The 12500-nt window shown below is 36.8% G+C and overlaps 1 protein-coding gene across 1 annotated transcript in view; it reads right to left on the minus strand.

The window, feature by feature from the left end:
- LOC138035378 (NBAS subunit of NRZ tethering complex-like) overlaps positions 1 to 12500 on the minus strand; it is a 172456-nt gene that overhangs the window by 126818 nt on the left and 33138 nt on the right. The window contains 6 exon segments of the mRNA XM_068882083.1: positions 1314 to 1380; positions 1723 to 1851; positions 6106 to 6171; positions 10408 to 10547; positions 10739 to 10881; positions 11356 to 11412. Of these exon segments, the coding sequence (XP_068738184.1) occupies positions 1314 to 1380; positions 1723 to 1851; positions 6106 to 6171; positions 10408 to 10547; positions 10739 to 10881; positions 11356 to 11412 (602 nt within the window).

The following is a 12500-nucleotide window of genomic DNA, read 5'->3' on the forward strand; positions in this document are numbered from 1 at the left end:
ATTGGGTCAACGTTTTGATTCTGTTGCTATGATTTCACGGGTTAACGCAAATGGCTCTTAAAAAATTACAGTTGTTTGGACGAAACCTGACCTTGAAAACGAAAAGGCATAACTGTGCTATTAAAAGAAGAACAAATGAAACGGCCATCTTGGCATCACGGCTATGAACAACAATGAGAATTAGAAAATTTAATTCCCTTTCAACGTCAATATGTGGATGCCCTCATAATTTCACGAGTTTAGAAGCTCATAAAGGTCAGAACTGCTAACATAACTCATGAGAAAACAATAATTATTATTTTGTGTAACAAGGTAGTCAAGGTTTGAGCATTGAAATTCCAATTCAAAGAAATTTTTTTTGAAACTTATCCATGGCTTAACCTTGAAAAACATTTATTTTTTCATCACCCTGGAGAGATCGCTCGGGAAAAACGCAAAGATCAAAATACTATATTCACATTATTAATGCACGAGTTCCCACATTCCTTGTGAAATTTTCATAGCACAAAAGAGAAAAATCATGTGTCAGGTAATGCAAAAATCAGTTCAACTCATACTGTTATCATGGCAGAATGTGATCAAGATGTGCTTAGAAATGAAGAAATAATCGCCAATGTAAAAAGCTTTTTACGTGATGAATGCGGGTGCTCTCGTGGTGTGAAAGGTGTTGCCAGTAGTTTTTGGAGGAAGTCGTGTTGTTGAATATAAACAATCTATTGCCTGGAACTGACATGCATGTGCAGAACTTGACCTTCTGATTCCTGCAAATATCCTAGCTGTTACGAAAATTGTCATTGGCAAAAAAGGGAAAGAAAGATCATGATGCACCTTTCTATACCAAATCCTTCCGATCTGTAAGGATATGTTTTTACATCTCTGTTTAAGCTATTTGTGGTTCTGCAGATTAAAAGAGCACTACGAACAAAAGCAAACAAAAGGATTTGAACAACTAGCATCAGGCATGTTTACTTTAACCCTAAGCGATCGCAATGACGGTTACAGCTAAACCTTTTTAAAGAGCAACAAAATGAATAAATCTAGATACATGTAACAGGTTTATTCTTCCAACTTAGTCGCTTCCGATCTCGTTTAAACAAATTAGACAGTTGTAGTAAGAACTAAATCAATTGCAACGCTCCTTATCGTGCACTGTGATTGGTTTATCCTTGGTCTGGCTTCTGGTAACAAGCATAAAATTCTATGAGAAACCAATCGATGGGTGTATTATTATTTGCCTGATAAAATTTTCATCAGACAAATAATAATACACCAGTTTATAAAGTAAAGGAAGAGTAAAAATTCTCTTTACAAACCTTTCATTGAATGTGAAGGTTTTTGTGTTAAGAATGAAGAATGTTCATCCAGACATTTAACTGGTGGCTAAGAAGTGAAAATAAACAAAATTAATATATAATATTAATCGGAAAAGGGCACAAATTGGCATCACCTGGAAATGATTAAATTGTATGTTAGAGTGAGTAGAAGGCATCAACACACATGTAATCATTACTATAATGTGTAGGTCTCACTTGTTAAAAATTGATTTGTGCTGCTAAAACCAATCAAGTTCCTATAGGTAGTGATTAAATCAGTCGATATCCACTGAGGTCAGTCTTCACTACCACATGCTTCCCTATCTCATTTTTTCACTAATGAATAATTGCCTACTTTTTAGTGAGAACTCCCGCTGCCCACAATCAATGAACTCGGAATACAGTGTACCTGCTGATCCAAAGACCAAATGTTCTGCCGATGCAGTGAGGGTAATTGCCATAACGAAAGTGTCCCTGACATATGAAGAGCTGCTAACTTAGTGCCATCTGGGGACAGTGCCATATGCACCACACCATCCTAAATTAGAACAAACATATGCTTTGCAAAGACTACATCAAAAGCACCAAAATTAAATGGTTTATATGCGTGATTATACAGTACATGTAGCTTATCAACAGAAAAAATGTAATTTGTAGCAGTAACAGAGAAACTACAATGTAGGTACTCTTTCAACCTCAAAAATCACAGATCCCAGTTAGTGTTTTGAGAGGCAAGTTTCAAGGGACAATTAACTTACATTTTGATCAGTAACAGGGCTCAAAGTTAATGACCAAAATTAATGGTCACATGTGACTAGATTTTTAGTTGTGCACCTACCTTAAAGTTCAAGTATAGTGCAACTGAATTGCATCCCAGCTTTTTCACCAGACTACATGTATATACTTGCATGCTCTGAGGGAGTGGTGAGTCTCGAAACAGAAGCTTCAGACAATAGATGCGGTACAAAGATAGATCTGACACAATGTGTCATTTTCCTTTCATCTTGTTTATTTGTCGTTACTTTTCCCATTTCTCTGAATCTTGTTGATGTTTCATTCCATCCGAGACTCTTCTGTTTTGTTAAAACTCCTCTGACCCATGCAAATGAAGACTATGCATAGTACATGTAAGGTATCTCAAAATGATACTACATCAGTCCGCAATAAAGAGAAGCCAACAAGCATATTTCAAAAAGTCTGGTTAAATGAAATCAAGTGGCTAGAATGGGATTCAGAGAAAGAATTGATGCTGCAAAGCTGTCCCCGTGCATTCATCTTCATCCTTAGTCAATGCGTGCAAGAACTCTCATCAAGCATTTACAGAGTAAGAGCCATGTTTACTGCAAGGACTGTTTTATGATTGATAGCAATAATTCAAAAAGCACCAACGCAGCAAGAAGTAATTCTAGACGTTTTAGTCAGACAGAAAACAGTCCAGCGGGAAAGAGCTCCAGCAAGAGCTTGAAGTCAAATTCAACATTGTTTATATAATTGCGAAAGAGGAACTCCCATTCACAAAGTACCAGCCGCTGCTTTTGCTTTATAAAAAGAATGGAGTTGACATCAGTGCAACCTATGACATTTGATGTCAAATGCACAGAATTTATTTCTGCCATTTGTGACAGCATGAGGTGAGATCTTGGTAACCAGATGGAATCATTAAAGTACACTTCTATTATCAATTATGAAGTTGTGTATATCTACATGTATTTTCAAATATATTTTCTTTGGTTACAAGTGTACATTAAAAAGGAAACAAGATTACAACTTTTTTGTTATATCGAATGTTCTTTAAAAAGATGATAAGAGGTAATATTAATTTGTTGTTGAAATTGAGAATTCAAGTTGATTTAAAAACCACAACAATCGCTGTCTCAAATGAAAAGTAAGTCTGCAGCCTTAGTTGAAACACCAAACATAGGATTGAAATAAAATACAAAAACTGAAGATAAGGTAATAATGTGTAAGTTCTGCTTTTCGTTTGGAATACATGTAGGTGCTCCCAGTAGTTTAAGCTGTGCTCCTAACATTTTCTGCTGTGCGCCTAAAATTTTGGCACTGCACCTAGAAATATACACCTGGTACAATGTAGCACAAGTGCTCCCAAAGCCAAAATACATGTAAACTTTGAGCCCTGAGTACTGTAAAGAATAACAAGCCATTGAGAAAAAAATCAAAGTGCCACTGTCGTTACTCGTGGATATGAAAGTTACCGCAATTTTTTAAAATTGGCAGGCTGAAGTTTTCTTTATGCATTAGCATTGATAGTTGGATAATTGTGTAACAGCACGGTGGGCTCTCATATGCAACTAGATACCCAAAAATATGCATGTATGTGAGGTAATCCCCTTTGCTGGAATTCAACCCTGTGAAATAAGTATAGCATTTCTCAAATAGGAATAAGATTACTCTTTAACACATCGTCTATAAAGAGCTGTACCATGTGTTCAAAGTTCATTGCACATATGACAGGGTAATTTTGAATAAGGTCTGCTTTTTGTTGCCAGGTCATATTGTTAATGTCATCAGGTTTAGCAAGTAGAGAAGACCCATTCAGTAATATTAACACTTTTTGTGCCAGTTATACATTCCTCCATCAAACCTTGCGAATATTTATCACTATATTTGATACCAGTTCTGTTACACTTAGAAACAGATGATCTGAACCATAACTGATCACAGGAAGTGCATATATATTCAGGGCCATGTGTTATCTTATTACAAAAAAGACTGAATCACTTTTGACATGAATGTCTAATAGAGTCTTGACCTTGACAAATTTCAGTTTGGTTTAGCCTTGAGCTCTGCATAGCTTTCCTTAAATGGTTTTATGCTTTTCTGTTTAGGTCTCTGATATGTTCTGGATTGCTTTTCTTTTCCTATTCCCTTGCTGCTTCAATATTTTCAGATCTGTTTTGGCGTTTTGCATTGCTTTTCTTTTCCCTGAACTCTTCAAGTGATTTTGTCTCTTCCACTTGATTGATTCTCTCATATAAGCTCTTTTTTGCCACTGCTTTGTAGAAATTATTACTGACACTCACATCATTTTTGGCCATTGTTAATTAATTAATTATTACCAGGCTCTAAATAATTGTTGACATTGGTAACACCGCTGATTTCATAAACTGAAATACTGTCATTATAATAATCTAAATGAAGTGCTGAAACATAGTGTCTTCCATCTAGATGTCCAATGTTCACAGTAGTTCCCTGTTGTCCACTTATAGGACTCAGTCTGATAACAGTTACTGGTGCCCGCCCCTCAATGAATTCATTTATACATATAGTAACATTTAATACATTGCAAACTGCTTGCACAATACGTGCATCACACCATGTATGTTGCTGTGACAACAAACGCACAATTGCTCTGTAATGGGTCCAATAAATTTTTGATGGTTGTTTCTGATGGATTCAACTCCAGCAGCATCCATATTCATGTGATAGGAAGGATCATTGTATAACTGGTGGGCAACAGAAGAAAAGAAGCATGAACCATCTGAGGTACATTCTACTGCCTTCAATCCTTTTTCAGCTAATCGAGTCTGCAACAGTGCTACAGAAGGATTTCTCAGTATTGTATGTGCTGTATGTGTACTCGTTCCATAAGCAACAGGGCCTGGGTTCGATTCAATGTCTCCTGATATCAATAGCTTTTCTCTTGATAGACAATAATTCTCATTTTGTTGGTTCAATTTTATCGAATGCGTAGTAGCAGATTGATCTTGAATGCACAATAGAACTGACAAGTCTTTTTTGTGTTCAGCAGTCCTGCGGGTAATAAGATAAAAATGACGATTAGAATCTCCTATTCTCGAAGATTGTTACGTCTGAGTTGCGGTCTAGGTACAGAGATATAATATTTTCCAAAAGCAAGAGATAAACAATTTCTCAACTCAGACGAGCTCGGTACGTCCTTATTTAAATAATGCACCATACACTTTCTAATTACCTTGTCTTTCTGAAACAAGATCGAGGTTTTCTTGAAAGGAATTAATCCTGGAAGGTTCTCTCTCCCGGGGAGCATGTACTGCCTCAGCCCTTGCTCTATCGCAGGAGATTGGTACGGATTTCTCATCAGTTTTCGTTACATAATCAGTGACCGAGTCTCGACAGTTCTTCATTATGGTCCACTACACTAGTACGAGTGTCTGGAAGCATGGATTGCTTGGTTGCCTCACTGTTTTCCATGTCACGGATGTTGTTCAAGTTGTATTCATGTGGCTTTGATGACTCATAGCTTGCAAAACTTCGGGGTAGCTTTGATAAACATTGGTATACTTTGATAGCTTCGATGTTATTCTCCAAATGGTAGTCACCTTCCAAATGGAATTTATTTATACCCGTGAGCTTAGGGGATGAACAGGCACTGTCTTCTCACCATGTGTCAGACTGTCGATTCCATTTATACATGTATTAAAGTCTTCGCGTTGGTCAGTGAAAGGCGGTGTACAATTGATTGCACCAATGTGTACTTGTTCAGAATATTTTGCTTTACCTTCGAAGAAAGCCATTTCTTTAATTCTTCCGTTTCTTGCTTCTAAATGCAGCGGAAGGTGCTCAAACACTTACGTATAAAAGCGACATACAGCAATGGCGGCGCAAACCTCGCAAACAGGAAGTCACAACTTTCTAAGCTGTGTTGTGATTATCCATCCTGATTGGCTTATTAGATCGAACTTCCGGTTACGCAGGAGTGACACATTTGCATAAAGAACCTCACCAAAACTCGTGGATATATCCACGAGTAAAGACGTACTGTAACAAAGAAAACTAAGAGAATGACTCAAACCTGTTCATCAGCAACTGCAGTTAACACAGGAACACTTTGAAGTCTTCTGATTATTCCAGAGCCAACCTACAGGACAAATGATGAAAACTGACTGCAGAAAAAAATAACTTCTTTCAATTGATAAAACATGGAAATGGTTTATCATTGAGTGAATCATGAAAATAGATACATTCATGGTACCAAAAATCTGTTTTGGTTTTTTTTTCTTTCACCCTCCTGCTGGTACATTTCATATCTATACCATAAGCCTTACATATCCAGTACCCAGCACAATACACACAGCATTCCTTTCCTTTTCATTCTTGAACTAGACCCTCCGTGAGGGTACACTGGGTTTCCTGTGGTACGTGCAGCGTTCCACGCATTTTTTCCAGTTGGGGGGGGGGGGGGAGGGTCACCCAGAAGTCATACCAGAAGTCATACCAGAAGCCATATCAGCAGAGGATCTTTGGCTTACAGGTCCTCACACGTTCGTACCACGAAACAGATCCTTTTCTGAGGTTAAAAACCTGGCTACCGGCCTATTAATATTTGTAACTTCTCATTGTAGCGCCATGGTAGAAGTCTTAGATAAATAGCCCCTTGAGAAGACATGTGGTTACTAGCAAAGTACTGAACCCAGAGAGATTGAAGAAAATAAAAGGGAATCGAGAAACATTGGCTTCTGGGCTGACATGTTGATCATGCAACTTCTTTCCACCACAAGTGTAAGCGTGTACTGACAGCATCTGACAGCTTTGCAAACAAAAGTTGAAAGCTGAAGTTAATCCTGTTCGGCGGGGTTAGTAAGAAATATACCACGCAGTATCAGAAGCATAATTAGTACTGGACCGAAAATTCTATTTTAATGCTATCAACTGCGAACCAAGCAAGATACAGATTTTGTTAGCTTGCTTTATGCAAAACAAATATTGATGTAAAAGTAAATTAATATGGATACACAATTTTTAAGAAGAGCAGAAGGAAGTTTCAGGACGGTCGATCGAGAATAAAATATTTTGCCATCGGTAACAAAATCTACGACATGAAAACAACATTAATTTTGAACCACGAATATAAAAAGTTACCATCAGCAAAAAACAGTTTGGGAGATTTTAGTTGTTTTGTTGTAATTGTACAAGTTTGGCTGCACCGAGTAAATCGCACATCGAATTCAGCGGGTGCTCTGATCAAGTTACCGCGTTATTTCACCGCGGCATGTTTACTCGCGAAACAGTGAAGCAACTGTGTCAAATGATGCCGAGCTACCGGGTTTTTGTTTTTGTTAGTTTTCTTTTTCTTTCGATTGTTATAAATTTTGACAAGAAATGTGCGAATTCAACACAAAGATCACAATCGCCCAACTCTCAGTGGTTGACCATTGTTTCTGGAAAATCAAAAATTTACTCTCCAAGACAAGGTTATTTATCACCAGGTAATTCCATCGTTTTGGTAATAGCAGCTACTTTATGATTCATCAGCGTCACAATCTTTTGCCGATTTTGGGGGTCATTTTGTTGAAACTCAAACAGACCTGTTTATTTTCGTGACTTGTGCGTTACCACAAAAATTCTCCCCGTATCACATTTCCACACATGTATGCAAATTTGCTAAGCTCGAAAATTACACAACATGATAAATTTAGAAAAGCTGGAAATTTCACAGAAATATTTTCCACCGAAACATTTATTGAAACAAGCAACATATTTGCTATAAGAGGCAAGAAACCCTTCCTATTTCAGTTGCGTGCGTGCAAGCGAAACACAATCACAAAGCATATGCAATTAAATAAATTTCTGACAGTTCACATTCAACCCTTTTCGAAAGAACCTTGACCGTAAATAATAAAGCACAAAAGAGACAACAAGCTTTCATTCAAGTAATTTTTCCCTGTCACATTTACAATTTTTTTTTAACCTTTGCAGAGTTGAGTACAAAATGAATGTTACTTGCAAACGATACAAGTAATTGCACATGAAATAGCGTTACAGCTCCAAATACAAAGGATTCAGTCAGTAACAGCAGAAAACAAAAAAGCCATGATGATACAAATAGACAGAAAATTCACCTTTTTCAGAAATTTAACTAAATGCATCCGGCTAGGCGTACATCTCTGCGACTAGCTCGATACCGCTAGCACTAACTTTAAGATCAGGAACTTTCTTCTTCAGGAAACTTTCACAGTTCTGTGTTTCTCTCCTTTGGCATTTGGTTTTCAGTGCAGTTCATATCATGATTTTCACATATTTGTTCATTTAGTACACATTTGTTCTCAACATATAAACTTTCTTTCAGTTTGCGGACCAACCCCGGCCAAAACAATCGCTCAACAGCATCTTTTAGTGTGGGTCTACCGCAAACGGCGTGTGCATAAGTGAGTTGTTTGAGCGTTCCGAGGAAGAAGCTTAATACAACAAAAAGCAATATGCTCAAACGACATACTGTCATGGGCTGCACACTTCGCCACAACTTGATCGCGCAAACAAATGATATTTGGTATGATCACGCTCAATCATATGGTTTTGCCTGTCAATAAAAGGCATTATTATACTTATTATACTTAGGATCGAAATTCTCCAATCACAATTAGCTATTTTAACAACTTGTTTCCTCAGAAGGACGTCTCTGAAGCTGCCCAATCAAAACATGACGACTTCCATCCACTTAGTGCTATAAATTCACAAAACCACCAACGCCTGCCTTCCTTCGGTTATTTCAGGAGGGGTTAGTTAATATCTGTCTATCGTTAGAATCTCTCGACTCCTGTCTCGTGTTGCTATCGCACACCCACTAAAATTCGCTCATTCCTGGTCGTTTTTTTTCCTACTCGTTTAGAACCAAACAACTACCTCCTAAATGTCAACACCAGTAAATGATCACGCAAACGAAGCCAATGGCGAGAAATAATATTTCAACTGAATAGCTTGAAATAAAATTTGCGCGAAATCTCTCTCTTTAAAAAAGTTAAAGAAATATAAGGGCCGTTTATACGAGAGAAAATAAAACGCGAACAGCCCATATAAATGATGCAAAATCTACGTTCACAGCTTTCTCAAGCCCCGGCTTATCCTGGCCTGGGAGTTTATACTCGTATAAATAGTTCCTTTGGCGTATTATGTACGCGCCGCGTCCAGAGTAAGCCGCGGCTTATTTTCTCTCGTATAAACGACCCTATTGTTGTTTTCTCAAGTTAACAATAACTTCATTTTACACAAGAGTGACTATACTGAAATCTTTTTCTGACCTTAATTAAAAACGATCGCCAGCTGTAATCATTTGCCAGAACGATCATGCCTACAAATTCCTGTCATCTTTATTTAATGCGTATTAAATTTCAACTCACTTATGCAAATTAGTTAAACTCGAATACTACACAGCACAATGAATCACAACAGTTGAAACATCTCACAAAAACCTTTTCCAGCATGAAATTATTGAAACTAACAAAATATTTGCTATTGGAGAAAAAAAAAACCCTTTCTATTCCAATTCCGTGCGTGCAAACAAGAAACAATCCGTCTCACAAACCATACGATATGCAAATAAAATATATTTTTCAGTTCAAGATTGAACTCTTTCCTAAAGAACCTTTTCCAAAGCACAAAATAGACAACAACCTTTCTTTCCAATAATTCTTCACTGTCACATTTTCAATTATTTTTTTACCTGAAAACTGTACAGCTTGACTGCAAATTAAATGCAAATTGCCAGACAAATGAGATGCCACTTCGGTAAACACTGTGATACATTCAAGACATTCGATTCCTTTTACACCCATACTCAATTTCCCACTTACTGTCAGTGTTCTACATACCAGCACAGTTTATAAAATAAGATTAGAAACAACACACACTTTCTCATATCCGACCGCAATTGTTCTCGAAGACCATCCCTCGTCGCTTTTAAGATTCCAGATATTTATTTTCCCCGCCTGTTTCGTTATTCCAATTGACGTTCCATTCTTGATCTCATAAAGGTATATTTTTGCCACTAAAACGCCATCCCTGTTACCACGACTTTCGACGCCATTGCGGGTTTAATAATTAAACGTTCATCTGTGTGCACCAAGGAAATCTACGTATTCCCCCAGCCCCCTCAAACCTAACAAAATACACAGACAAGACTCTATGCACAAAGCCACTACTTAGCAGGGGAGTGACAGGCAAGACTTTTACCGAAACACAGATTCCAACTGGTTTGCCATAGGCTTATGCCGGCATTGTAGACCATGCACGTATGCCTGCACCTTATGCCTGCATTGTAAACCAGCCTTAAGAAATGGTTCTGTGCATTAAACAAGGATGGTGGCTGTAATGGTTCTACAAATGGATACTTGAGGGTGAACATTATTGTACCTTGACTGATTGGGGTACCTTCATCTTCAATGAGGTTGTAATATGGATCTCCTGAAAGAACCCTCCAAGCTGTTAAGCCACACTGGGATGCAATGGCTGTGTGGGAGTCTGTAAAATTAATATTAAGAAAATGTAGGTTTTTCTTTTCCAGGGGACTACAAGTGGCAAAACTAAATCTTACAGTCTGCTACAAAAGATGAAAGATTAATATTGCTTCTACACAATAAGCTTCAATAGTTACTTATTTGTTCTCTGCAGTTAAATATTTTTATGATTGATGAATGAGGTAATCAGCAGACCTGTCGAGGAACTATGACTTTGGCCAATGACACTTCCAACAATTAACAGTTTGTGTTTGGGATGATACACCACTGAAGAAATTCCACGAGGTAGAAAACTGGAAAACGAAAAGCTGTGATTCTCTTGAAAACCATTTGAAGCACTGCAAAAAACATTTCAAACAAAATAGCATGACACACATTTTATTACCAAGCTCAATATGAATGATAAGTCCAGCAGATGGTCAAAGTATTTTGAGAAATAACAAATGTGAAAAGGTATTCTTTTTTTTAAACAACATACTTCGACTTTCTTCATTCACAAGAGCAAAAATATGAATAGGATGATCATGATAAAAATAATGTACACTTTCTATTCACTGTTTTCCCATTCCCATAATGCAATAGGTTTTTGGGAGTCCTTTACATAAAAACAATACAGTTATTTACTCTTGGGACCGTATCATGCTTCAGTGATCTGGATATCCATTGTTTTAATGCAAAGAACCCCCACCATGCTCTGCATGAGTGCAAGGAATTCAAGGCAATTGTGGTTGATTGAACAACACTCCTCGCCTTCTAAGGAATGCTGGTACCTTCTAAACATTAAAGTAGTAGTGTTCCCAAAATTGACCTACCTCACCAGATAATTCTTCAAAATTCCTCGGTAATTTATTACAATCAGTTCTGAAGACCTAATGTCAAGAAAAGAAAAAAAATTTTGAGACAACTCTTAGGCGCAATTCTTGAGTTGTATGTGTTGTAGTTCAATTTCATCCACTGGTTCAAACCAGTTTTTTAAACTGGTTTATTTTTGTCAACTGTCTAAAAAGGGATTTTTTTAGGGGTGTGTAGGTAAAAAAAAACAGGGGGGCTGGCTTTTTAGGGTGTCTAAAAAAAATATATGTAAAAAAAATCAGGCCAATCTTGGCCCAAAATTTAATTTATTTAGACTCCAGAGCTGCATGTGGTAAATCTAGCAGTGATAAAATGGTGGACTTACGCGCAATGCAATAGCATAAATGAAGTAGATTTCTATAGAGAAATAGAGGAATTGAAAAGACTCACAAATAAATTGTTATTTATAAGATGAATTTTACAACAAGGTCAAACATTTCTTGAAAGAAAAAAACAGAGAAGCAACTTAGTCTTTCAGTTAACAAAACAAAAACAAAATGCGAAACATCAAGAAATTATGCAGAAATCAGAGAAATAGAGGAATTGAAAAGACTCACAACTAAAATAAATTGTTATTTATAAGATGAATTTTACAAGGTCAAACATTTCTTGACAGAAAAAACAGAGAAGCAACTTCTTCTTCTTATATTATTATTCTTATCACCTTGCATGTTTACATGTTCAGTTTTAAAAGCACAAACACCCCTCCCCCTACAAACACACTCACACACACCCACAAACACGGAATATGTTTACATAATAGAGAAAAAATAAAAATAAAATAAATAAATAAAATAAAACAAATAAAAAAAGGAGGAGGAGCTCTTGTTTTGAGAGGAGCGACCAATAACTATTATACTCTACAAAATCGGAATTACCTGTACAGTTGGAGAGCAAGGTGCTGGATTCTGTATAAATTTATTTATTTTTAAAGCAATAGCGGTTCCCATTTCTTTCGCAATGTTGTATCTTCCTTCTCTACTTTATAAATATATTGTACATGAAGTAAGTATTCTTCGAAAATTGGCTTTTGTTCTTTAAATTTACACAGCCAGATGAAATGTTTGCTTGTCAAAAAACAAAAATTAATTTGCAATTTGTATTT

Source organism: Montipora capricornis, chromosome 2 (assembly GCF_036669925.1).
Source record: "Montipora capricornis isolate CH-2021 chromosome 2, ASM3666992v2, whole genome shotgun sequence".
In the NCBI taxonomy this organism is placed as follows: Eukaryota; Metazoa; Cnidaria; class Anthozoa; order Scleractinia; family Acroporidae; genus Montipora; species Montipora capricornis.